Here is a 27,985-nt window from a genome sequence, read left to right on the forward strand (position 1 = left end):
CACATACTCAGTGGTTTATTTCTGTTTTAGCAGATCACTTGGCTACGAGGTCTACAGGGAGGACAAACCCAGAGACAGCGTTGCTGAAGGATGAGGTCAGTCGCTTCCACAGTCCAACGCCTTTTAATACAGTCCAAGATTCTGCACGGTGACAAAGCCAGCATCGACGCAGGGCAGCAATTTCAACAGTAGAGCAGGACACGGATCTGGCAGCACATCACCCAGTAACACACTCATCTCAGCTCTGACCAGTTCAGTACAATACCCACGACAGCAGTGCTGGCAGAAGGGCACCCCGGGCTGTGAGTGGGGCTCCTGAGCCTCCCCTCTGCCCCACAGCTGTGCTCCAGGTGTTGGCTGCAGCAGCTGAGCTCCTCCAGGGCTGTGGCTGCAGGACAGCCCTCGGTCCCCACTCACTGCAGCATCAGCATCGTGGCAGTGACTGCATGGTCGGCACGGTCAGCTCCCTCCCCATCAGAAACATGGATGTATTTCACAGGAGAAAGAACAAAAACTCCAATGCACACACACAAATAGCAGCTGATTGATATGTGAGTGCCACTTCTCCCACGGCAAAACACAGCTTTCTTATTGGCATTAACGTTTAACTCTTCAGAGAGCAGTACTGTCTGCCCCTTCAATTTCTCTTCAGTTATCCCAACACAGAGGAAGTCGAAGTTTTCCCCCCTCCCTCCTGCCTTAAACATCCTTCATGAGAAAACAAAGCTTGTCCACCTGCAGGAATGCCAGCTTGTGGATCTAGTGGGGAAGCCCGTCCAGCCTGGCTAGCAGCTGGAAACAACCTCGATGCCATTTACAAACACATGCATGTTTCTCGTGTCAGGAGTTTTTGTTCTTTTCTGCCTTCAATATGGCATTACAAAACAAAACCAGCTCCCCAGGAAAGCAAATTGCTCCTGGAGAACCGCGGCAGCCAATGCTCAGCCTTCAGCTCTGCATCTTCACACCGAACAGTACCTGCAGTGACAGCCACACTCCTGCAGTCACTGAAACCAGCAGGACTACAAACAGGCAGGGAGGGCACACGGAGGGCACACAGAGTCAGCTGCAACGGAATCAAAACCACTTTGCAGCTGGGATGCTTCAGATAGGACAAACCTTCCGGGAAGGCGCCCACTGTACCCGTTTTCTCAAAGAGCTGTTTGTTCACAGCCTATCTTGAGGGTTCTGCATGTTAACACATCAACTGTTGGCTCAGTTACTTGGACTGCTGATATACGTTTGGTCAGTGACAAGCATTATCTACAGGGACAAAAAGCGCCTCTCTGCTACTGCAAGGAAAGTCAGCTCACAATACAGCTCCTCAAAGATGGCTCACAACCGTAACGACAACTACACTGGGAAAGAAACAATTTACTGAACCTAAGGAATGTGTGAAGATGACACAGCTTTGTGTAATGTATCCTGTTAGACTATTACAACCTCTTGCTTTTGTAGGCTATTTGAAGACAACACCAGCACTGCAGGAGGTCCGCAAGAGGAGAACGCTACAACGGACTAAAACTGTTACTGCAAGACGTGTCTCAAGATTGATATGAGTAACAAAGAGAAGGAAGATCACCTGCCAGCACACCTACCTGCCCGAAACAGCACCCACAGCCTGCTGTGATCTGCAGACAGGTGGCAGCTCAGGTTGTGCTAAGGTAGGGTGTGCTCTGAGCCCACCTCTCCCAGCTGCAAGGCTGTCACCCAGTGACATGTGGTCTTTGAGGGGGACTTTAGTCCCATGCCAAAGACTGGTTGGCCATCCAGAGAAGTTCCCTAAGAGGGGCTCTTGTGCACCTGCACCAGAGGGACCAGAACCTGCTCTCGTTTGCTCAAACATCCACATCTCTGCGTATGAGCAACAGAGCAGGGAAAGGAACGGGGCTCTGTAGATATGGCTTACGAAGTAAAGGTACAGAACTGGGCTTCACTGACATAGTTGCATCCAGTGGGGATGGAAAGAGACAAGAAGTCACCACCAGCAGCTGTGGGAACAATTCTGCATGGGAAAAGCTATAGGTTACGTTGAGTGTAATACCGAAGCCCCACAAGCCCTGTCAACACGCAGCTCCAGGGGATTTCTGACAGCTTCACAAAGCTGAAATCAGTGTTATTATTTTCTCACAAGGGCACTTCAAAGATGAACTCAAAAAAGGAGATATGGACAAAGTTAAGAAATCCCACCTCTGTTTAAGAGATCCTACTAAACGTGGCATACTTTCCAGCTAACTCATCATAGGAAGATGATGGGATGCTACCAAGTGCAGCATGGTACTGCCAGCTTTGAAAAAAAGGCGTGAGCCAGTGTTTATCAAAACCAGATATGATTGCCAAGATCCTTCCCATTAATATCTACAACTGAACTATACCAACCCTTCCAGTTCAATCGAGCTTACAGAAAACCTGAGAAAAGACCAAGCAGTATAAGAAATAATGTAATTGGAAAGTATATGTGGGGCAAAAGATGACATCTTAGACTTGTATATGCAATCAAGTATTCCAAGGAGTTATTATGAAAAAAAAAATAATGAATTCAAAATGGCACCTCACATTTTCGCCAAGTTTGCTGACACTCTTTGCAAGAAGCAAAAACAGCTGGTGTTTTCTTTGCTAGCAAGCTGTACAAGCCAACACTATTAACCTGTCTGAGCCGTGACCTCTGAATATTAACATGACCCTGTCCAGCTCCACTGATATTTTATCACTGTAAATTTTTGGCGTTACCCTTTATGGACTTCAAGTGTAAGCACTAATCATGTTTTCCCCACTGCAATAGAGATGTTGGATTAAACAGCCAAAAAAAAACACGAGCACTCCATTGTCTCCTTGTGAGATGGAGCAAGTGTCACCTAGAGTTCTCCTGGGAAGCTTATTTACTCCCAGAGTAATGCTGCACAGAAGATTCTCCTCCCACATTCCTCCATTTACTTGAGGAGGGTGCATTAAGCTTCTGTACCCCAGTGCCTAGTTCCCTAAACATTTAGTGATATCTGCACAGGTATTCATACTTTCAATGCTTCATTTCAGCTTCCATAAAAGACACAGAAATGTGTCTAAGCACTGTATATAACCTTGTGCTTTCAGCTGCCTGAAACTTGAGCCAGTCTGAAGCTATTATACTGATATGAAATAGGAATGTAAACAAAATCAAGCCTCTGAGATATCACTGTCCAGTCTGGACGCCCTCTTCAGAGGCAGCCTCCTCAAAGAGATGCAACTGGAATGTATCAAGGACTCAGGTATGAGCAGAAGGGGAACCACCAATCACAGTTCCTTCATAGTTTACTCCTAAAACGGTACTGATGGTACATCAGTGGTACACATGATTTGTCTGCACAATATCTGTTTACATTGGGGCAATGGTTTTATGAACTACTGCCCTATGTCAAATCTGAGGTCTCCAGTGTTGCTGTAAATGGACATTCGATATTTCTGGCTTGGGCCAGATGCTCTACAGTACACCTCATTCAGCTCAGCACCTCTGAGGAATTGTGCTGAACTGCAAAATTGTCCTCTGATACAGACTTGTATACATTTAGGATTGTTTGAAACAACATTGTTTTCACTTTTACCTAATATCAACACCTGAAGCCAGTCACACCGGGTCTCTAGAGGTGGTAAGGGGCTGCAACAGGCTGCCCAGAGAGGTTCTGGACGCCCCATCCCTGGAGGTGCTCAAGGCCAGGTTGGATGGGGCCCTGGGCAGCCTGGGCTGGTATGGAATGTGGAGGTTGGTGGCCCTGCCTGTGGTCTGGGGGTTGGAGATTCATGATCCTCGAGGTCCCTTCCAACCCAAGCCATTCTGAGATTCTGTGAGCTAATAGGGTACATCACTTTCACCTGTCTTAAATAAGAGTAAACAACTAAGCTCTGCATTCAAGTGCACTGCTTAGTAATTATTAACGAACACCAAGTCCAGTGGGAATTATGCTCTAACTTGGCTCCTGCATTACAATTTGCCTTGGGAATCCTAGGACAACTGAAAATCTAGCTGAATAGTGATGGTCGTGTCAGCCATTCACGGTGTCCCTGAAGCCCCACACCTCCAAGACAGAGATCTGGAAGCTTTCGGAACACAGCGGTTGGTTGTTGAAAGTGTCGCAGTGGCTTGTCCTTCCATGGTTCAGGTCTGCATCGAGGTAAAGAGCCTGGCCATCACCGCCTCCTGGGGAGAGAAAATCCCGAGTAAAAAGCTGTCTTTGCATTTCTTGGGATGAGAAACTGTTGAACAAGCTGATTTAAACACCAGACGCCCTAAATCAGGCGTGTCCAACAGGTGAGAGTTCAACAAAAACGGACAGATGAGCACCTTTTCGTTCAGACAAATAAGTCACTACACATAACTTGCAAGGAAATCATGTCAGTTTTCAAAGATTACAGTTTGAAAAGACATTATATGCCAACACATGCTGCCAAATCTGATGAATATCAAGGAACGCTTCCTAAGGCCAGAGCAGCGAAAATGAACAAAAGTCTTATCTCAACATCTTTTTAAAGTCAAAACTCAAACAGACTCTGCTATAAAAGCTTGTTCTGTGGCAGCAAATCTGACTGCAAAACACCGAAGACCATTTACAGATGGTGAGTTTATGAGGCAATGTGTGGAAAGTGTGGCAGATATAATCTGTCCTGATAAAAAGCACAGATTTCCCTAACACCAGCTTGCCTCACCAGACCGTAGCCGGGCAAACCAAAGCAGCAGCAAAATCTACTGGAAGAAATTTGGAGATGAAAGCTGCTCATTTCCAATGCTGTGCTTTGGCAATAGACGAAGGTACCGATGCTACAGCTATGGCCCAACTCACCATTCGTACCACTGATAACAACCATCACATCACTGAAGCAATGGCTGCTTTGATGCCATTATAAGACACAACCCTATCTCTTGATTTGTATGAAGCAGTGAAAAAAAAAAAAATACATTGAAGTGATTTTCTTTAACCTTTGTCAACGTGTCTGGTACAGCTACTGATGGCACCCAGCAATGGTTGGTAATTAAAAAAGGGAGACTTAGAAAATTAATAGAAGACAACGAAACTGTGGCCCAAGACAATTTTTCTTTGCTCAGGGCGGCCCAGGCAAGCCAAAAGGTTGGACATCCATGTCCTAAGTGATGTTTGCTTGTTGTCCTCAGGTATAACAGAATAAGCTCAAATTCATTGCTTTTCAGTGACAGTATCAGAATAAGGTTTTTAAAATAGATCCATGCAGTTCATTAAGAAAACTGACTGACTCAATTTCCTGCTTTTAAGACCTGTCTTCCAGTGCTGGATAATCCTGGGAGCCACCAGCTGCACATTTTCCCTCCGTGAAGAAAAACTGAGGGAACTAAGCAACCAAAATCAAAGCTAGGAGAAGAAGAAGACTGAGAAGCAACAGCACTGGCTTGGTATTCTTAATCATGATAGAACACATCAAAGCAAACTGCATTTTCATTATCTGTCTGTCAATATTCACAGAGCTTATGGCCAGAGATGCAGTAGAGTGAAATAGATTGAGAGACAAATATGCTGGGAAAACAAAAGGAAAGATTTCCCTACTGCCTTTAGGGCAGCTGTGCAAGCTACAAAAACCACCTGAAGCATCAAAAGGGTAGAAAGTCTCATCGACAGCTGGGTTATGTACAACATTCATTTCTTTGTAGCTACTGCTCATGCTTGTATTTCTCTTATTACTACCTACAGTGAGCAGTTAAGACCTCTCAAATACCTGTGATTTATAATTATCAGTGCTTTCCCATTCAATTACATTTGCATTTCACAAGCTTAGCTGATAGTGGAGCAGCCCAACTTACAGCTGACTAGTGCATGTGATGCTAAGTGGAAAATCAGCAGGCATTTGATGGCACTGATTAAATCACTGGGCTAGCTGCACTCCTAACATGTGCCAAGTCAAGCTTTCTGGGAGAAGGACAGCTACACTTCTATATCTGCCACCATTTAGGTGACAACTTTACTAAGCAGGCTTTCACCAAAGTCAGTATCATCACAGATCTAATACAGCTCCAGAAGAATGAATGTGCTTCACATTCTACCCTACGAGGCAAAGTCCTCAGTGCAAACTAAGTTCCTCTTCAAGAACTACTTCTGATAACCATGCAGGTTGAAGGTATTGCTGTGCTTAAAGCTACGAGTTACTATCTAAGATCTTACTTAAAATGCACCTTATGCAAGTTTCCCAAGGAAAGCTCTTGTTGGGTAATACCACGTTTTGGCAACTTTTCCTCTCTAAATAATAATACTAATAGTACTAATAATACTGAAATGCATATATGGTAAATAAATGGGACTCTCTCACCTAATAGGAGTGATAAAAGCTGGTGTGTGGAATACACGCTCAAATTCTCACACTGACTTACCTATAATGATGCATTCACTGCTGCCAGCCATGAACATGGAAGCTGTTTTGGACGGTAAGTTGAAGTGCCGAGCTGATAAGAAGGGAGAAAGGCGATCTGATGGGTCTGAGGGGGTGCTTCTGAAGGAGAGGGCGTTGGAAGCTGGCGAGGCATGATTTTCTGGCTCAGAACCACTTGCAGCCAATTCTGGGTGCTTTATGATCACCCACTCGTAGCGTTCCACTTCTGGTTGCAGCTATGCAGGTGAGGAGGAAAACAGAACTTCATCAGTGAACAATAACAGTGCTGAGAGCTCTGCAGAGAAAACAACACTTGAGCCCCTCAAGCTTCCACCCACACCATTAAGGGTGAAGATTGGACCAAACCGTTGTTTAGGTCGGATATTGTTTCTTTTCTTTATACCTTTGCTTTTTAAGCCATTGAAAAGACAACGCAGCGGTTCCCAGTCGCTTTAATAGAACTTAAAGAACTCTGAGCATCGGGCAAAAAAGGCTCAGCACAGAACTGAAAAGCAATGCTTCCTCTGCCCAATCCGGAGCGCTCAGCAGGCTTTAAGAACTACAAGTACATTAATCCAGCCTCTTCCCTAGGAAGGGAAGCGTGAGTGAGTCCCGCCAGTACAGCACACACCTCACTGCAGGGCAGGAAGAAGGAAACCATACTCACCCTGAACACAAAGCACTCCCCAGTTCCAAAGAAACTCAGCTTGTTCCCACCTCTCCTGCGCTCGCTCCAGTCGGTGGACAGATAAGCACCGCAGACCTGGTGTGAACAGCAAGGTCAGGATGCTTCCCACGAAGGAGCAAAGCGTGTTGCAACAACTGAGAGCAACATTGCAGAGTCCAGAACTGAAGCTTTGATTTTCAAAAGCACCACATCCATGGATTAAGGCAGCACAAGTACTTATATCTAAAGATAGATTTAAACTGCTTTAATCTGCTGGGGAGTACCCTTCAAATACTAAGCATTTCATAAATTATTTTACATCTCTGAGGCCTTCAAGGAGAAACGTTCCAATGTATCCTCAGTGACCAAAACACAAATGACTCCAGACTTCTAAATCTTTACATTACTGCCTCCTTTCAACATCCAAACTCACAGTATAAGCAGTTCTGGCTGAACATGCTCTGCTAGCACACAGTAGCCCCGAGCTCTCCCCATAACAAGCTATAGGTTAAAACCAGTCTATCTGAGCCAATTCTAAACTAGCTCCAACATTTAAAGCAGCCTGTTCAAACAGCATGGAGCTCAGTAGCTTCCCATAAGGAACAGCACAGCCTGAATTCTTCTGTGCATTCCCCCACTTGCACTAGAAGAGTTTCTCAGTACCAGCAACAAGCATTTCTACCAAGGGCAGACAGACCAAACAGCAAAGGTCTAAGAAAACCATCAAAGCAATGAACCACGTTCTCAGAGCTATGGTTAAACAGTTGTTCAATGGTACACTTGCTGTTTAGGCTCTGCCAGCATTACAAGCAGAGCTTCTGGGACAAAAGTTCTGAAGAAGAGTTTTGTTATGCAGGTAAAGCACGTGAATGGAGTAAACAAATACCCCAGAATGCCATTGGATCAGATGCATCCAAAGTTTGTGAGAGTCAGAAAGTGGGAAGGCTAGTTTTCTTCCCAAAACACAAAGATAAACATTGGAATAAAGGGTGAATGTGACCCTCAGCAAAAGCAAACACACACACACACACACACACACACACACACACACTCCCAACAACCAACCGAACAGCAAACCCCACACTTCTCTGTTTCCACGTGGACTTTCTTTTTGTTTGACAGGTAGGAAGCCAAGTGCACTGCCAAAACAGCATCACATCACAACACTGGAGAGGACAAGCAGCAAAATAATGCCTTTTCTATTTTCCTGCTTCTCTTTAGATATAAACATACATCACATAAACCATTGCTTTGACTGCCAGAAACCTACACAGCTATGGAGCAACCTGCATCAGCAGCTTTAGCTAGATGTGAAAAAGAGCAGCAGGGGGTTTGCTTCATGAGGCAGCCATTCTGGGGGAGCACAAGCAGAAATACAAACCTACCGGCTGTACCTACAGCTTCACATTACACACAGCTCCTGCAATTCGTGCATGGTAGATCAGAGGACAGACCCTCATTACACAAGGTATTTGTGTGCAGTCCTTCTGAGGTTCTGGGATGCTGCCTTAAACTTCTTTTTTTTTTTAAATAACTATGCAATAAAACTGACGTGTTTGTTTTCACGTTATTTAGTCCACTATGATTCATACCATACAATTTCTGCTGCTTTCTCTCCTCATGTCCTGGAGAAAATGAAAATATCCTCTAAGAACCACAAGTTTACACATTTCCACAGCATCTCCTTCTGATTCTTTAACCAAGAGAGTCTGTCCAAGAGCTCAGTGTGCAGCTACAGCCCGTCATCCCACATTACTTATGAAGAACAGCAGACCAAACCTAGTTTACAAGACTTACCCAAGAATGTAGAGACCCATAATCAACAAGCGGAATAAATTAAAGCATGCAATTGTTAGAAAACAAAGAAAAACCCAACAGTGGAGCAATTTCAGGCTCCCTGTTTCTCCAGTTTATTCAAAACTGCTGCATGTAATGTTGCATTGCAACACAACTGCTCAAAACCTCATTTCTTCAGTTGCCTTTTACCTCACTCACCTCTTTTGCTGTGGTCTTGATGAGAAGAAGAGTAGGCTCATGTCCCTCACTGTGAGAATAGAACCTGCAGTGCAAAGCACACAAAAATAAGCACTCAACAACCATCACCCACTGCAGCACATTTCCACCTTCACTTTAGGCACCACCTCCTCCTTCAGCTGATGGCATGGCAAAAAACCCATCTGAGGCTTAAGAATATGCTGAATGCTTTCTACCACCCATCACAAATAACACAGATGAGTGCAAACACGCTATGAAGCAGCTCTCTTCTAGGCAGCTTTTTGCAGAGCTGTTTGTGCTCCCTCAGAATAAGCCCAGCTATGCCAACAGCAGCATTTTACATCAGGCAATGGAAAGTAAGTTGCATCCTGAGGGCTGATGACTGTATCTCTGCTTCAGAGCTGTGCGTCTTCATACCAAGTAATTATGATGCATTCTCTTTGCTTGCTTTTACTTTTCCTCATGGACACATGGCACTGGGACAGCTCACTATCTCAATTTCAGAGTGGAAGTAATTATTAGGAGCTATATGATTATAGCCTTGTGTGTCAAGAACAAGTAAAACTCATGTCTATTTTATCCCACTGTAGTAATAACAATCAGAATCACAGACAGAGAGAAACTGTAAGGGAACCACCAGTTTTCACTTCCCTCACTTCCCTTTGGATGATCACATTCAAACTAATCCCTCAAAAGAGCCTGAAGAGCAGCCACCAATTTAAATCATGTATAACCAGTGGAGAATGAACCAGTCCCAGTGCAGTACGTTCTGAACTGATGTATGTTTGACTTTTCCAATCGGTTGTGGACATATTAAAATGGTTCTCCACGTTCTGGCAAATGAAACGTCCCGGTCAAATGCTGAAGCCAAGAGGAATTTGCCACAGTTATGTTCCATCACTGACTGCTTTTCAGACAACTTGACTGTGCCCATCCAGTCAGCAGCTCATTCATTGCTCTTTTTTGCCCTCAGGAGGTGCAGGGAAAGCTGTCATTACCTGCTCAGACTGCAGCCGTGTTCCAAGGTGGTGAAGAGCAAGAGGGGCTGGCAAAGTGCAAAGCGCTCTGGGATCCACGACCAGATATCTCGCATCTCTTTCACACTGACAATTTCAGACTTGAAGTTCTCTGCGTGGACTGCCAAGTGCACATTCTGCCTGAGAAACACAGTACAAAACACTGAGAGACCACGACTGAACAAAACCAGCAGACTCTGATTACTGGACGGCAACAAGGAAAGGGCTGAACACCTACAGGCCCTAGCAGACATGTCAGTACCCAAAGCTCCAACCCATGGGATTAGAAGGCCACGATTTAGTGAAGAATATAAAATACAGCAGTTTAACGTAATCTTTGAGGAGAAGTGACCCATCCTTACTGGAACACCTGAAGCAATACCCCTGCATGGCAGCTGTGGCCTGCACCTGTATAGACGGAGGACATAATGGGGAGGCAGCCAGCTTGACCCTGACATTGAAGAGAGCAAACTGAAATTGCTGTGTGAGATGGTCTTACCAGTGCTGGTACTTAAGTGCAAAGAACAACATACCTGCAGGAACAGACAGAAAGAAAGAGAGCGTTTTTTCCCCTCTGAGGTGCAGCCTGTATTATGGAATAAGGGAATCTGTAAAACCCTGAGAAATCTTAGAGGAATCAGCACTACCATGCTAAGCAATGCTAATCCAAGCCAAATATTTGAAGCTTTTGCAGAGTTCCTCCAACTGGAAGCACTTCATTCTGAATGACTTCACTCACTTAAGAAGCGAAGAAGCTCCCAGCCCTACAGATGCAGACAAAATCTGAGCAGGTGAAGTGAAGGAACGCCAGGGACTGCACTGGAAATCACCCCCATCCCCCCCAAAGGGGCCCAACACATCTATGAAAACTGACTCCTGGCTTTCAAACACTTGAAAGTAATAAAAACAGTAATAAGAGCGGGACATCTCAGCCAGCCTTTGGTTCTCAGATTAAGCAAACACACAAACTCAGAGCCTGGGGATTAGACAAGTGTTACTGAATTCACGAGTGATGTTAAAGACTTAAAATGCAAATGTGACAGCCAAGAGCACGGGATAAGTGACAGATGGACTCACACAAGGTGTTAAGTTACCGAGTGGCAATTAGTTGCACCAAGTTTTGTGCAGTTTGCTCTGCATGCAAGAGCTCAGCTTGTGGAAGAACTGCAAGTATTTTCCAATCAGGGTTTCATGCATTTGTTTTTGGATAGTTTTGCATTTCCTTCCTCCTGGATTCATGGAACACAGAAGACCTCAGCACTGCACAGCTGGGCTGCTCCCTAAAACACATCACACAGATCTTTTTTTCTTGCCTGTAGTACAAAGAGGTCAGCATTTGCACTGCACGTTAGAGCAATTGGGAAATGCTCACTGAAATTTAGCACAGCTGCCTTAGTGCCAGCATTTCTAGTGAGGTGACTTCTTCGGTCACTTAAAACCCAGCACCTCTGCTTCCTTCAGCAATACAAACCAAGTCACGACTTGCACTGCTGCCCTGCATTATCTGCTAGCAAGAAACTCATTTGGACACCTACTTAAAGGGCTGAGACCTACTGCAGGTCTCAGCCCTTCTGGTCCCATTTGTCTGTGCCTCAAGGCTTGGTGGCACTATGGAACACAGCTGACAAACAAAGGCCTGGTTTGAGCTCATTAGAAAGCAGGGCTTTTCCCACATTTGAGGAATTAGAAAAACATTCAGCACTGCCAACTGGTTTATCACAGTGAACTTCCAGAGGAAAAACGTAATGATGGGGGAATGGCTGTTTACATGGGTTGATAGTGATAGGACAAGGGGGAACGGTTTTAAACTGAGACAGGGGAGGTTTAGCTTGGGTATGAGGAGGAAGGTTTTCACCCAGAGGGTGGTGACACACTGAACAGGTTGCCCAAGGAGGCTGTGGATGCCCCATCCCTGGAGGCATTCAAAGCCAGGCTGGATGTGGCTCTGGGCAGCCTGGTCTGGTGGTTGGCGACCCTGCACATAGCAGGAGGTTGGAACTCAATGAGCATTGTGGTCCTTTGCAACCCAGGCCATTCTACGATTCTATGATAAATAGGCTAGGACTCTGCCATGTAGGTGGATATCACCTCTACCAGCAGAGCCTTCTGCTGCACCAAAACACACCTTGCATTCCATCGGCCGCATGGAACTATTCCAGGCCGCCCCCTCAATGTCACTGTGAGTCATTTTTCATTTCACATCACCATTCAGTGAGTGAAACCCAGGTCACAGCTTGGCTGCAGGATTTTGTGTGGAATAACTTATTTCCCCATCATAAATCACAGCTGTAGGTGCCTGAGACTGGAAATGTAATCCAGTGTTGAAACCAATCCCCCTGACATCGGTTCTCTCCAAAGCAAATTCTGCACTGCTTTATAAATCCGATGGCTTTCAGAAAGCTGCAACTAGAGTTACAAGTACCTGACCTTCGTTCCTCCTCTCCTTCTTGGCAGCATTTCTGTTAACTTCAGAAAATATTTGTTAATGCTGAAAACCATCTGCTTCAGCTGGGCAGCCGCGTTCCAAGCAGGGCATGAGTGGAAGCGGACAGCACACAAACCGGCCGAACAGAGAGCTGCCACTTCATGCCAGGTGCTGGAAACGAAGCTTAGCTGCCACTGCCACCACAGACCTTTCAAAGTCATCCAGTGGACAACAAAGCTAAGCACACTGGGTTTGGACTGGCAGGGCATGGAGATGTGCCCTGAAACCATCACCAGAACTGAGTAAGTTAACTGAGATCTCACCCTTAGTGCTTCCCTCAGTGCCTCCTGCTCCTTATTGGGAAGTCGTGCTCTTATCCCAAGTAACACGAGGTACTACTGGGTTAGAAAGTAGCACAATTTAAGCCTGGTGGAAGTGATACTTTTCAGTCATTGTCAGCTGCAGGTGTTTAAGGCTGAAACACAATCTGGTGCTGCAGGCTGTCTGCTGGCACTGCTCTCATCCGCACCGCCCCCCAGCTCTGAACTCCCCGCTTCCCTGCAGAAGTTGACTTCTGCTTTCTGCTGCTTTCAGAATCTTGCATTGATGGTACAAGAACAGGTGGAACGTGCAGGTTTGCTTGGCTGCAATTTAAAAGCACTCTGAATGATTGGACACAAAATCCTCGACACACCGTATATGAAATGAAACGTGCCTTGATGCGTTTGCTCTCGAGGTGTTCTTTCAGCCATGAAAACACATGGAAATGAGTCCCACTTTGATTCTGTAAGTTAGTACAAACATTAGCATGTGCCTCTCACCGAAGTTAACCCAGGGCACCTGCAACAAGGCCAAAGATTGTCCCAGAGGCGTTAATTTGGAGCCACACATCTGTGGGACGTAATGCTCACAGGGCAGCCCTTCTTTGCAAGTTCTCTGCTTATCGGGTCTTACAATCAGCGGTTTTTGTTCTTGGAGAAATGCTTTTTGGGCCAAGACTTGATGAATGACTTAATTACCCAACAATGCTATACGGCTGAGTAACTCTGACCTTCTTGACACAGAAGTATTTCTACTTAGAAATGAATGTAACGTAGTAGAAATGGAGACAAGTTACTTTCAGGAGTGTGCCAAGTTGGGCTCAGTCCAACAGCCTTTCCATCAGCTGCAGAAAGCTTGCAAAGAAAAAAATCAAGCACGTCTTGCATAAGTTTGCAACAGCACATGCCAGGTCTGAATGGGGGCAATACCTACTGGTATAAAAAGCAACAGGAACAACAAAAACAAAACCCCACAACAAAACCCCACAGCCCCCCAACCAAACCAACAAAACACGTACCACAGTTTTTCTTCCAGCATCGTGATGACTTAAATCTGCTCGTTAACACCAAGCTTTCCCATCCTGGGGCATACAGATTTGCACCACTGCATGCAAACCACCGTGCTGAGCAGCTGTGCCCACGACACCCCCAGATCTCACAACTCTGCAGGTGCTTTGAACTAACTTTGTAAGAGTGTATGCAGATGTTACACAGCAATCTGATGCCGTAATTGCTGCCTTGCTTTTCTTGCCCCAGCATTAGCAACAGTGACAGCTCCGGAATAAAAGCCAGGCAAAGACAGAAGAAGCGAGCAGAGCGCAGAGATCCAAGTGTTGGAACCTACCTTTTTGGAGATGTGACACTGCAAACAGGAGGGGTGCAGTGGGTATGGAATTGACAGAAGGAGAACGTATGAGGAGGAAGACAAAAAAAGACAGAAAAAGATCAGTGATTTTCTATAGCCTTGACAAAGTGAACGTAAGGAGCCTAGAAAGAAACAAAAGTACAGTTTGATTTGAATCACCAAGCAAGAGGAAAACAAAAAGACAAGCTCTGTTAACATATTTTCTACGTTCTCCCTTCTGTTTTTTTCCCCCTTTTTGCTGCCTGCTCAGTTACTGGATTGGAAAATAACCCATCACCTCTTTGCATAGGCCAAACACATATCTGGACAAGAAAACTGCCATCCTATTGAGCACTGGAGAAAAGCTCACTTCTCCAGAAACCACATCTGCCTACAGCAGGATCCAAAGTGAGCCTCGTCCACAGACAGCAGTGCCAAGCCAATGGATGATGGGGAGCTCTGGTATGTTTACAAAAGTAACTGAGAGAGGATAGAAGTTTTCCATTAGTAACATGGTTTGGTGAATCAGTTACTACAGGAGTTACGTGGATATTTACTAACTGAATTTTGCTTGGAAGGTACCTCTGTTCTGAGCAACAATACCTCTACGACACCTTTCAAGGCCAAGCTGGGTGGGGCCCTGAGCAGCCTGATCTCGTGGATGGCAACCCAGGGTAGGGGGGTGGACGTAGATGATCTTTAAGGTCCCTTCCAACCTAAGCCATCCGTCATTTCAACAGGAGCTTTTGCTTAACTTTCATCCTGTTGCTGAACAATATACTCATATTCTCAGAAAGGATATTACAGCTCTTCTGAACTTCAGCACAGGAAGGAAAGGTAATATTCCCAGACAGGAAGAGTCAGTACTTCTTTTTGCAAGTCCTGAATGTAATGATCAGAGCTGTACCTAACACAACCTCCCAGTTGCTAAAGGCGTTGAGCCGGGCAGAACAGTCTCTTCCAAGAGACAAGCAAGGTAAAGCACAAGCCAGCTGTAAACCAAACTACAGCTGTAAAAATATACCCTTGGAGAAGACTGGGAACTTCATGCATACACCATACATGTAAAGAAGTTCTGCTGTCACTTATGGTACCGCCTTTGATTTTCAAGAGGCTTGCAGTCAAGCTACTTTAAAAACTATGCATGACCTACTTCTTCCTTATTCTGCTAGAGTAACTCTGCAGGTGAGCAAAACATTTCCACCTCAGACAGCGTTTGTCTACTTACAGTACAGGAACAGCCGAGTACATGGTACCAGACACCACAAAATTGATCTTTTATATGAATAATCTCATATTTAAGAATTAATTACTGTCATATTTGTTTGGGTACTTTTCTTCTCAATCATTTATTGGCTGCTTTTCCAGCTTTAAATGCTTTCCTGCTTAAGAAGCAGCCTGTGAAAGGCACTTTTGGAGATGAGATGAACATGAACCTCTAAAAAGTAATTATACAGCATACTTCCAGCTAGAATCCCAGCAATACTTAACTTGGGGCTGCTGACTTTTTCTAATCAAGTGCACAGAGAGAAAGTCAGCAGATACCCAGTGTGCACCAGTGGAGCGCTCCTTCTTCCCCATCAGTCAGCCCAGGGCTGGCTGACCACTCATCAGTGAGGAACCTCAGGATCTTGTGTTTGAGGAGCTCACTCGGACTACCTGCTGGGAGACCCTTACCTTTTCTGTTTGACTGTGATGCCCTTCTGCTGTAAAGCTTTCTCATTGGCCATCTGCAGCAGCTGGATCTCCTTCCGTGAGAACAGGCGGATAGCAAAGGCTTTTTCCAGAAGCCTCTCTGGAGACACTGACTTAGCAATGTCTCTGACAAAAGCTCGGATATCCTGCTGCACGCTGTCCGACTCCATGGGCTGCCCAGCTCTGACTTTGTGAAAAAACTTCAGAATAGCCAACGCAACACGATAGAGAACTTTGTAGCCCTCCACCAGAAACACATCGAAGACCCGAGCGATGTAAAGCATGGGCAGCTCTCCAAAGAGCCACCGCTGCCAGTCTGAGTACACCTCCAACACATCCTCAGACACTGCCACCATCAGCTTGTGTGCTGCCTGGCAGTACTTGTTCACCAGGTCCCCAAAGGTCATGCAGGAGGACTCAAAAGCCAGGAAGGTCTGATCGATGAGTCGCTTGGATGGGTCGTTGCAAGCAAGGATGCGACAAACCTGTTCAAAGCACTCTGCCTCATCCTTGCTGTAGTGGAGGAGCAAAGCTATCACAGAAGGCAGCGCAGGGCAGAACGATATGTCTGGGAACTGATTTGCAATGCACAGTATAATCTTCCTAACTGCCCCAATGCCTTCTGCATTCAAGCAGTACGTGGGGACAAGGCTGTCGTCCACAAACTCTGGCAGTGGAAGGGAGCTACTGCTACGCTTTCCAACTATCTTCACCACAATGTCCCGGTAAACATTTGCATCTGGGGTCACTGTGCGACATGGGATATTGCTAATCAGCTTGTGGTACACTTTGGCTCTCAGCGAGTGGTTCTTGGCCCAGTAGCCTTGCCGGGCCAGCTGCTTCAGCTCCTGGAACTCCGTGCAGGTCAGCTCCTTTATGTCCTGGCTCTGGACAGTAACATCCATTTTGTCCCAATCCACAAAGCGGTTGTATTCATCCATGACACCAAGGGAAGCATATGAGAAAAGCTATGAGAAGTGATCATTAAATGACCTGTGGCTTTTCCTGAAAAAAATAATAAAAAACAAGTTTAAGTAAGAGACGGTATCCTATTTTCTTCAGGAACGCATGCATACATTTGAATTGGTCCCATACAGCCAAAACCACGAGTTCTGGCCTCCTCCTTTTTAAAAACTATTTTTGTTATTTTTAAGCTAAACTTCATTTCCATTCTCATTAAGTACTCTTCAGTAACTCACTGATGGATTCTGAGCACATCTGCACATGAAGTGAGCTTCCTAACTGCAGCCCCAAGCAGAGGCATGGGCTTTTACAGTAACTTCTCATTTAAGAAAACAGAAGCATTCCACTCAGAAATGTATGTTGCAAAGTTTGTTCTATTTGCAATCTCTATTCCTAAGTTGCTGGGGAAATAACTACTATTTATACTAAATTATGCAGTTTCATGAGCAGCTTAAACAGTTCCAATACTCTGCAGCTAGTGAAAAGAGATGCTGAACTCCTGGTAGGCACAACCACATACTCCCAGTTGCTTCTCCACACTGGCACTGGCCCTCATGCAGCCACATGGTCACCAAGATTGGTTTGTTGATCTGGTACAGCCTTTCCTTTCCATTGGATAAGCAAGACGTGCAGGCAGCTCAACATGAGCGTGCCAGTGCAGACTGCAAGGCAGAACCATCCTTTTAATGGCAATTCAAGCTCAAGTCAGCATAGAACAGCTTCATGAAACTGCCTCTCAAACCTCTTGAGCACTGCACTGGACATCTGGTTCTGATCTTGTACAAATGTCAATGAGCAAATCACCCTCTAGAGGGCCTGCTATCACCGTTAGAAAACTCAAAACATGAACGGGAGCAGAAAGAACAGGCACCAGCTTCTACTTCCTCAGACCACGCGTTGACATGATCTGCTAGCTGACTCCTGCTCTGTAGTATACCTGGGTCCCCACAGACAGGGTGACCACAACCACTAATGACCACACTTGAATTTTTTTTTAATTAAGTTAGTGAAAAAATAGAAGTGGAGATGCAGTAATACATAGACAGAAGGAACATCCTCATCAGTGCCAGAATGAAGCTAGGGAGCGCTGCAGCCTGGAAGGCCAACTGTGTTCTGGGCTGCATTAAAAAAGGGGCGGCCAGCAGGGAGAGAGGTGATTGTGCCCCTCTACTCAGCTCTGTGAGGCCCCATCTGCAGTACTGCGTCCAGGCCTGGGGCCCCCAGTGCAGGAAGGACGTGGAGCTCTTGGAGCGGGTCCAGAGGAGGGCCACTAAGATGGTCAGAGGGCTGGAGCATGTCTCCGATGAGGAGAGGTTGAGGGAACTGGGCTTGTTTAGCATGGAGAAGAGAAGGCTCTGGAGAGATCTCATTGTGGCCTTCCAGTACTTGAAGGGAGCGTATAAACAAGAAGGGGAATGGCTGTTTACGAGGGTGGATAGTGATAGGACAAGGGGGAGTGATTTCCAACTGGGACAGGGGAGGTTTGGGTTGGCTATTAGGAAGAAGTTTTTCCCCCAGAGGGTGGTGACGCACTGAACAGGTTGCCCAAGGAGGCTGTGGATGCCCCATCCCTGCAGGCATTCAAGGCCAGGCTGGATGTGGCTCTGGGCAGCCTGGTCTGCTGGTTGGCATCCCTGCACATAGCAGGGGCGTTAAACAAGATGATCATTGTGGTCCTTTTCAACCCAGGCCCTTCTATGATGCTGCAGACTCTGCAAAGGCAAACAAACCCTATAACATGCAACAAGCCTACGAAATTGACCTCTGCACCAATGATATTATGTAAAAAAGGTAAAGTAACAAAAACAGTTACTGAAATGCTTCCATAAATTCTTTAATAATTTCTGTATCAGCAGACTAGCCAATGCATGGAACTTGATATTTACCAGCATGGTCTTTTGTACAACAGCTGCATTAAAATGACCTGAAACTTTAATATTAATTTGGGATTTTTGGACCTATGTGCTGAAACTCCCAAATTTAACTTTTAGTTCAGAAGGTTGTCAGCAGCACACAGGAGCCTTTCACAGACAGCTGAGGGGTGGCTCTTTTCTTGGAAATATTTTTCAGGTTATCCAAAAAGGATCCATTTTTATAAAATCTTTGACATCACAAAATGTAAGAGCAGTAGAGGAATGCTCACCATTTCTTTCTGTTGTACTCTTATTTAAAGTTAATTCTTGAAGAGGTGATGTGTAGTCCCTAATTCACTTCTGCAAGCAGGGCGTCTTACAGTGTTTGGAAGCACTGTCTGTCCGTGAGCACATCTACAGGGTATGCAGAGGTAGTAATGGTAGGACATCAGTCCACTGCAGTCCACGTCAGCTCTGTGGGAGTTCAGGTTTTTCTGTCATTCTCCACCTGGGAACCACAAGGGAAACTTATTATCTTTAACTGAAAATTATCTTTCATTTTACATAACATCCTTGTGGAGAAAAGAAATTGAATGATAATTAGCAGTGAATAAAGCACAGAAGGTTGAACCACACAGCTCATGGTCACTTCAGTATAGAAACACAATCCAGTACTTGATGGAATCTCCACTATGCAACAACTTCCCCCCTCTGCCATCATCCCTTGGGAGCCACTTGTACTTATATTAGAAAGAGTTAAGTAAAACCCCTATGAGTCAATGCATAAGACAGTCAGTGTGACACCTGGGCTCTTCTCTTTCCTCATTTTCTATCATTCAAAGTCACAGGCATATTTAGAGGTTGCACCAAACAAGCACCTTCTCGTCTGGAAGTTTCTGCCCATTCCAGAAACTAATTAATGTGATGAGCTGCTCTGCAAACTCACTGAGGTCAGCGTCTCGGGGTCAGATATGAGACTGACAGAAGTTCTGATCAGAGCTTTCATTCTCATACACACTTTGGCTGGGATAAATCTGCTGGCTGTTTCTGTAGGTCTGCCAGCTCACTCCTTTCAAAGACCTAAATTAAAAGAAAAAGACAGCAAAGCAAACAGGCATTGTCAAGGTCACTAAAGCAGCTCTTAACCGCTAGCAAAGCCAACAGATTTAGTGTGCTACAGTGTAATGGTGCATAGCTCCTGACACTGTGCCAGCAGCGAGGAGCCAGCAGGCCTCCAACTGGGAGCATTCACTTGCCAGAGAAGAGACTATGAAACTTCAGAAAAATTCTAGCCAGCCTTTGTGGTGCCCTCCTCTCACTCCTCCCCAATCCTCCTTCATCCTCCACTCCACTCAGCTGGCACACACAGAGAAGGGAATAAGACAACTAGAAGAAAACACTTCAGAGTGAAATATGCATAAATAGATGGTCCAAGGCACTGAGACGGAGACCTCTGCAGGGCAACAAAACTCTCTCCCACACTCACTGAAGAAACTTCAGACAAGTCAGCAACATATCGCAGTGACTGTCCTCTAATGTGACCTCTGGATAACAGAAGGGCTCAGCACTGAACTGCAGGGAACTGGGATACCTTGAAGCACCTCAGAGCAGAACGAGAAGGAGAATAAAGATTAGCAAAAAATTGGCAAAGCTTGAAACTGTACATTCCTATTTAGGGGAAAGACCCCATTCTCCTTTCTAATTAGACTGACTTCCGAGACAGCAGCAACCAGCACAGAACAGAACAAACTTTTCTACGAGCAACTGCCACACAATTTTGATGTTTCTGTATCTATGATATGATCTATGATGTTTCTGTATCTAATGGAGCTACCAGCTTCAACAGCAAGAACAACAAGAGGGAAGCAGAAGCACTTACTGAAAACACACTAAAAATGGCTGCAGTACAGCAAAAGATTTTCCAAGTTCAATTTAGAACAGTGAAGCAGATAAATAATGATCATCATTCAAAACCGAGCACTGGCCATGGAACTGGAGCTGGCCTCCTTTCAAGTCAGTGACTGTACTGTCAGGAAGCATTCAGCTTCCCAGCCCGGCCACATTTTCATTCCATTCCCCTCTTTCTTCCTGTCGTTATGTGGGCTACTTTCAGAAGACGTCTGAAAACTGAAGTTGTACAAAATATTGAGCAACGAAGAGCAGTGTGGCAATCAGAAGTCAGACACTGCCTGTGAAGAAAAAAATCATCTGTGAAATCAGTTAAAAATACATCATTCAGTATAGGAAAGGTTTGAACTCGAAGCGGATGACCTTCAAGGTCCCTCCCAACCCAAGCCGTTCTGTGAGCCGATGAATTATGACTTCCCTTCGTCAAAGAGAATATCAGGTTGCAGTTCTACTGAAGCTAACATGGGCAGGGACAGCTGAATGTCACTGCCAAAGGAACCTGGTACGTTTTGCAAGCGGCACTTCAGTATTTCAATCAACCACAGAACGAACCAACCCTACCTCCAGTTCATTAAGATCATCAGTTTTTGCTTTCCAAACTGTATGGTTAGCACACTGAAGCACGTGAATTGTACCTAATCCAGCACACACACACACTTTGTTCAGACCTGCACTACACACATCCACAGCAGCGAAACTCTTATAGTCCAAACTTTTTAAAAGTAGACTCCGACTCTGAGTAACACCTGAGATGGAGCTGTCTGACATTGAATTTAATCAGCTCAGGAAGGCTCCTCAAAACGTATCTTATAGGGAAAAGGGCATAGAATCAGGAAACCCGTGTTCTCTATCTCAGCAGTTCTGCCTTCTGCAATTCTGATGACAGACGATGAGCAGGATGCTCCACACTGACCCAGCATAGCGACCACATAACAAAAAACCAAACTCTGGCAATAATACTGCCCATTTTAACCATGCACCGCCACGTTGCTTCAAACAAAGACCACTTTCCCAGCACCTCTTGCTGTGTACTGTACGTACACATGTGGATATGCACAATTAACATTTCGGCATGCTTTCTATGATGTGCTCTGCCATCCCTGGACAATACTGAATCATGCCTGAGGTTTTCACTTTATACACCAAAGAAGAAAGCAATGCAGCAAGCAGAAATGCTGCCAAGGAAAAGCGCCGAGCAGGCTCTTAAGTCTTTCCTACCCAAAACTTGGGTGCATCTTTCAGTTCCCTCTGAGTACAGCAGTATACCTCAGCATCTCTGCTACACGGATCTGGAAACAAGACCGGATGTCACAGTGCCACCCTTCCCTCCCCCAGCACCTCCTGTCTCATGGGATTTACAGCTTCAGTGATTTCCCATTCCACAAATCAGCTAGGAAGATAAAGATATCAGACAAAACTTAAGCACACCACTTAGCAACGAAACAAGCCGAACACAACCAGCTCATCGCATGCATAGCAAAGCAATTTGCACCACCCGATGCACTTTGGAGCAATGATCCTTTTCAGCAGAGGATATGAGTTTGATGGATTGCTTTGATGAGTTAAATGCAGTTCGATCTCTTTATGCATCGCCCCAGGCACTGTGTACAGCACGAGCTGTGCTCCAGCTTCAGGAGCACAACCCTGGCCAAAGCAGTCTACCAGTAACAACAGGGGATTCTGGCTGCCCTTTGGTTTTTCTTACTCTTTTGGGACAAAGACTAGAAGTCTGTTAAACCCCAACAAGAACTCAACGCTCACTTCTCTGAGAAGCATGTAAAGACCCGACAGTGTTGGATAGCACCGTTAATAGCACACAACAGGGCACATCCTTTTAAACATCTATATAATTTCACCCGTTGTATACGAAGCACAGACACAGAAGGTTTGCTCTGGAATCTTCTGCTTGCATCTTTAGAAAAGTACTGTCGTCTTCTTTAACAGGGTCTTTTAATTACCCGTGATTGACCTATCGTGTGCTTTATTACAGTAAAAAGCTCAGAAGTGCAAGGAGTGACAATGGTCAGGTAATGGTCAGCATGCATGTGGGGGACAGCTGCAAGCACTGCCACAGAAGGCAGCCAGCCCTCCTTCCCACCTCCTGCCCTGGGACAGCACAGGCACTTCAACTCACTGTTGATTCCATGAGCTGTGCTTATGAAAATGTAACACTGAGGTACAACACTCAACCACCCCCAAAGCAAACAAGACAGAGTAAGACTGAAGACTGTATGTTTAGTGTACATTTTCTTTTCTAAACACCTGACTTGATATCTTCCTCAGTTTGGGAATGGAGATCACTGTGTGCAACCAAAGACAAAGGGCAACCATCAGTGAAAAGCCCTGACATAACAGCAAATCTGCATGCAATAAAGCAATCCATTTTCCTGCCCTCTCGCATCGAAAGCTTGCCATCAGTTTGACATTTATCACCTCTACATCTTAACCCATTACAGCCATTAATGGCACAAAAATCTCTTTAAACATCTGTGCTTTGAAACGTTCTCCTCTTAGACGCGGTGTCTGTTTATTTATGTTGGACACAGATTTATTTCTTTTTTTTTTTCCTATCTAAACTTTCCCCATAGGAGTACCTGAACCATGCTTTATTTCTTGCCTTAGGTTCAGCACAGCAGCTGACAGCACAAATGATGATGGAAACACAGATTTTTACAAATAGAAGACAGAATATGAGATATCAGAAAAGGGCATTGCTCAGCTACTACAAGGCATTTGTCAACAAGCATTTCACAGGCAACAGTGATGATTCAAGGGTACGAGGAAACCATCCCATAATGTGCTGTTTTCTTTTTAAAGCACACATATGTCCTCGATCTTTCCCTCCCCAGCTGAGCAGTTTGTGAGTTTACCTTTCCAGTAGTTTTCATGACCAGGCATGACAACAGCGAGCCCAGGGATCTCCTCTGAACTATTCTGTTTTGCTCAGGGTCAGTCTGTACACAACAGTGCACCCCATGCAGCCACAGAGCTATGGAACACACTGCACACAAAGCACAGCAGGAGCAGATCCCCTGACCAACACAGCCTGCCTCCATCACTCTGCAAGTCATGCTATACCATGCTGCTGTGCTTTCCTGTTTCTGCCTTCCTGTTTCAGAAAACAGTGGCCTTTGCAGTGCAGGATTGAACAACAGGCCAGCAGGCATGGCACTGAGAACCAGGAGCCTTGCTTGCAGGCTGCAGGGAAGCCCTGATGAGCAGAACTAGCTCATCACAGTCACAGCCTGCACCTTGTCAATACAAATACATTTTCCACTCACATACAGGTATACTGTGCGTATACATGCACATAATGAATATAAACAAAAAGCCTTAGTCTGGCAATCAAGGATTGCTTAAGGGAAACCTAAGTCAGATGATGGGCAGAAGAACCACCAACTCTGAGCTAATCGAGCACAAGTCCTTACCCTGCAAAGAGCGTGGAAATGCTGCATGCCTTCCTGTAGTTTGCAAATGGTAAGGCACACACCACTCACACCAGCAGCTATCAGATCTTATTTATTCCAGAGTAGGTTCTGCAGCCTCACATTTTCAACTGACAGCTGAAAACGGAGCAGGAAAATGCTTCTGTCTCAGACTATCTTATTATCTCCTGCACTAAGAGCTAAGGGTATGGAAGTTTTAACTTGGAAAACAAGGGCAGATTTACAGTAAAAAACATTATCAAAATTACAAAGTTAAAGCTGTCAACTGCAAAGAATCTACTCTCTTCCAGCTCTATAAAACTCTGTGCATCTGCTCCAAGGCTGCCCCAAAGAAAAGCTTCAGTGATCTGCCATCCCTGCTATTACTCCTGTTCTGAAACAACACCAGGTAGACCACCCCACACCATGAAAAAGTTCACACACCAACACTAAGATGCGTACAAATACACTTCACAATGAAAGGAGGGTCCAACTGCAGGCAAAATGCCAACAATTCTATTTCAGGGAACTTGAATCACAGAATTGCTCAGGTTGGAAAAGACCTTAAAGACCATCAAGTCCAACCACAACCTAACCGTACTACCCTAACTCTAACAACCCTCTGCTAAATCACGTCCCTGATCAATGAACAGTACACTGCTTTTGATTCTTATCTCTGTAGCCTTTCCAAAGCTATGCCCTACTAAAACCCAAAGATTAGCAAGTTGCTCTTCTGGGGCAGCAATGGTACCTATACAGCACTTCACACTGCAAAAGCAATCACTGCAGAATCCCAAACCAGTGCTACCTTCTTTCAATCCTGACTTCATAATCAAATGGCACTTACAACAACACAACGGTTGTTGAGTTTTCAATCTCACTATTACTGCAGACTGCTAATCACTAGTCATACTGGTGGGGCAAAGCTTTGGGAAGACTAGCCCTGTGAGAGGGCCATTGAGATAGATCAGGGGTTAGGAGATGGGGCAGATGAGCGGCCTTGTGGTGGATGACATTCTTTACCCACACGTTCATTCTGAATAAACTTTAAGGGACTTAAAGCATCCAACACATCTACTCCTCTGGTAAATGTGGCTGCTCCGACCCATGGACATCAGTCCTTCAGTGACAGGAGAGGGCTGGGGCTGTGCCATGACACAGAGCACGAACAGCACTCTCGTCCCCTTGGAGCATCCCATTAGAAAGCAAACATTTGCTCTAAACAGTGAAGATATACAAAACAAAGAGATCAGTGAAAGAGACAGCCCGAACAGCCTTCCATCCCTCAGACTGAAGCGATCTTACTATTCCTTACCTTGGAACTTGTCCTTGTACAGATCTTCCTATGACTTCCACCCTTCTGCTGGATCTGCTGGGATGGAAAGAGAAGTTAAAATCAGATCGGCGATGCGGTGGGCAGCATCCACATGCAATAGGTGCCTCGGTGACCTCTGTAACCTTCAAAAGGCATCTGCCCAAACCTCTGCATGGCTCCCAGCCTTCACAGGACAGAGAACAAGGGGACAGATGCCCTCACAGTTCAGAAGAGCAGCTAATTAACCATATTTACCAACGTGCTTCCAGCATAAACAACGACTTCCGGTCTCCCAAACCACAAGCAGGATTACTGCTGGTGGCACCTTTGTAATAAATACTTTTAGCCAACGATCCCTCTGTAGTTTGTTGCTGTCCCAGTGCTGCCCTGTGTTTTGACCTACGAAATAACTGAGGGCAAAGATTCTATGTGAAATGGGCAGCGTCCAGAAAGCGAGCCACATTTTGGACAGGTCACTTCTTCCTTACGTTGTTTCCCCCTGAACAAATCCTAACAAAGCAATCCAGCACCAGTGCAGCCACACACAGGTCACACACACCCACTGCCAGCAGAACACAGCTGCGTGCACACCAAGCACAACGCAGCTCACTAACACAGCCAGCCTATGGAATTCCTTCCCCCAGACAGTGCAAGTCAACAACTCGTGGTCTTTTGCAACACGTTACAGAGCTCCGGAAGCCATCCTCAAACTTGGAGAGTTTAAGCAAGAGGAGAATAAATGAGATAAGGTGAAGCCTAAATGCAGGCACAACACAGATAAGAGCACATTCATGCATTAGTTCAGAGAACTTTGAACAGCTGATTCCACAGCTGGATGCCTTCGGTACGTACCTCCACCCACCCACGCAGAATCCACACGAGTCAATCATTAATATAGTGCAATTAGCTCTATTTTTATATCAGACAGGTCGTGTGACTGCCTGGTCAAGTACAAGGGGACGCAGCAGCCAAAGACCGGCATTACTTACATAAACTCTCCTGCAAGCCACCACTCTAAGCTGCATACCATGCAAATCTATCTGAGTGTTTCCACTGGTTTTCTAAAAGAAACTTCAGTTCTCAGCCACAATTCAAGGCTATATATAAACGGAAAATAGCCACTTTTCTTCCAGACAATTAACAGCTTATTTCGAGTTCTATCACATCTATCTGCTTCTGAGCAGCCATCCCCACAGCCTAACACAAGCAGCTTTAGCAGCTTCTCCAACCTAACAGAGCAGGATGTGCTCTAAAGAGCTGCAAAGAACAGCAAGGACCGAATTTACGGCCTGTAATTTGCTTGTCACGAACTCCATGCAGCTCCGTCACTGAAGCGCAAGCACTTGTGATCTAAACAAATGCCAGGGCAGCATTATCAGATTGCAGTAACCTTGTTTGTGGAGATGCTGAGAGACACAAGCAGTGTGGACCAGTCTGCTTTACCTGCTTGCTTGCCCTGAATTTATGGGCACGTTAATTTAGGGCAGCCACAGCTTTCACCAGTTTGCAATCCCAATAACAACACTGATGGAAGGGGGGCTGTGCTGAGGTGTTTAGTGAGCAGAACGAAGAAAAAACCAACCGAGGGGAGAAACCAACAGCTGCAACAGAAGGACAGGGCCGGGATGCGCAGATGTGCTTACAGACGTGCAAGGTTCACGGGCAGCCTGTTACAAACATCTACTTGGCAGCATTTAATTATTAACAGTGAGGAAGAGAAGCAGAAAGCGCTCGCCCTCGTCTTCAAACCTGAGCTGCACAAACACCTGCAAATTTTCAAATATTAATGAAAGAAAGGCCATTCACTGCCAGGAGTCCCACCTGCTACTGCTGTGCAACAAAACCCGCGTCCGTTTCACTAACGATGAAGGATGTAAGCACCACACATCGCTTGGAAGCAACAAGAAGCTCACACCGCACCCTGCCCAGTCCTTCCACACAACTTATCAGCGCTGCTTCTGCAAAGTAACGCCTGCACGAGACGCCTGCCTACCAGCAACTAACAGAAACGGGGTGTTCTAGCAGGGAACTCCTTCTCCTGGTAATACCCAGCTGTGATCTGTGTTATTTCTGTGCTCGGAGCGTTCCCAGCACACCAACTCGGCCCGCACTGAAGCCAGAACGGCTTTGGGACGCCCCGGCTGGCTGCGGGGACCGCCCACAGACGCTCAGGGTTTGGGGGTCGCGGCGCTCCGCACAGAACCACCGCCGCGGCTGCAGAGCTCAGCCGAGGGCACAGCGGGGACCCCGCGCAGCTCTGCCAGCCCTGCCCCGCAGCGACCCTCCGCGCCCCGGGAGCCGCCGCACGCGCATCCACGCCCGGGAGAGCGGCTCCTCCATAGAGACCAACGCAGAAACAAACGGGCGGCCACAGCGCGCTCGGGTTCCGAGAAACCTACAGGCACCCAACGAAGCCAGCCGGGCTCACAGGAGCGCGCCCCGCGCCCCGCCCGGACCCCGAAGGCGGCGGCGCGCAGCGGCACTACGGCGCCCGGGGACGACCCCGCAACCCGCGGCCACTCGCGAGTATTCAAGGCTCCCTCCGAGCCTCAGCCCGGCCCCGGGGCCTCGTCTCAGCCCCACGCAGCGGGGCCGGGCAGAGGACACGGCTGCCGAACGAAGCTCCCCCCACGCCGCCGCCCGGCCGCCCTTACCGCCGCTGCTCCCGTCAGCGCCGCGCGGACGCATCCCCACC

The 27,985-nt window shown here is 46.1% G+C and overlaps 1 protein-coding gene across 5 annotated transcripts; it reads right to left on the reverse strand.

Annotated features, from left to right (window-relative positions):
- Positions 1 to 27,982, reverse strand: TBC1D24 (TBC1 domain family member 24). 5 transcript variants are annotated; one of them, NM_001257271.2, is made up of 10 exons: positions 27,945 to 27,982; positions 25,291 to 25,344; positions 18,933 to 19,150; positions 15,809 to 16,831; positions 14,132 to 14,149; positions 10,024 to 10,182; positions 9,026 to 9,089; positions 7,031 to 7,126; positions 6,365 to 6,599; positions 1 to 4,171 (listed from the first exon to the last, which is right to left on the reverse strand). In NM_001257271.2, the coding sequence occupies exons 4-10, from the start codon at positions 16,765 to 16,767 to the stop codon at positions 4,017 to 4,019; spliced, it is 1,686 nt and encodes a 561-aa protein (NP_001244200.1). In that variant the 5' UTR covers positions 16,768 to 16,831; positions 18,933 to 19,150; positions 25,291 to 25,344; positions 27,945 to 27,982; the 3' UTR covers positions 1 to 4,016. The 5 variants fall into 5 exon arrangements, with proteins under 5 accessions (NP_001244200.1, XP_015150229.1, XP_046756500.1 ...); XM_015294743.4 differs by having other exon boundaries at positions 25,291 to 25,347; XM_046900544.1 differs by having other exon boundaries at positions 25,291 to 25,347; positions 26,143 to 27,982.
- Between the last annotated feature and the right edge of the window lie 3 nt (positions 27,983 to 27,985).

This window comes from Gallus gallus, chromosome 14 (genome assembly GCF_016699485.2).
Source record: "Gallus gallus isolate bGalGal1 chromosome 14, bGalGal1.mat.broiler.GRCg7b, whole genome shotgun sequence".
Taxonomy (NCBI): Eukaryota; Metazoa; Chordata; class Aves; order Galliformes; family Phasianidae; genus Gallus; species Gallus gallus.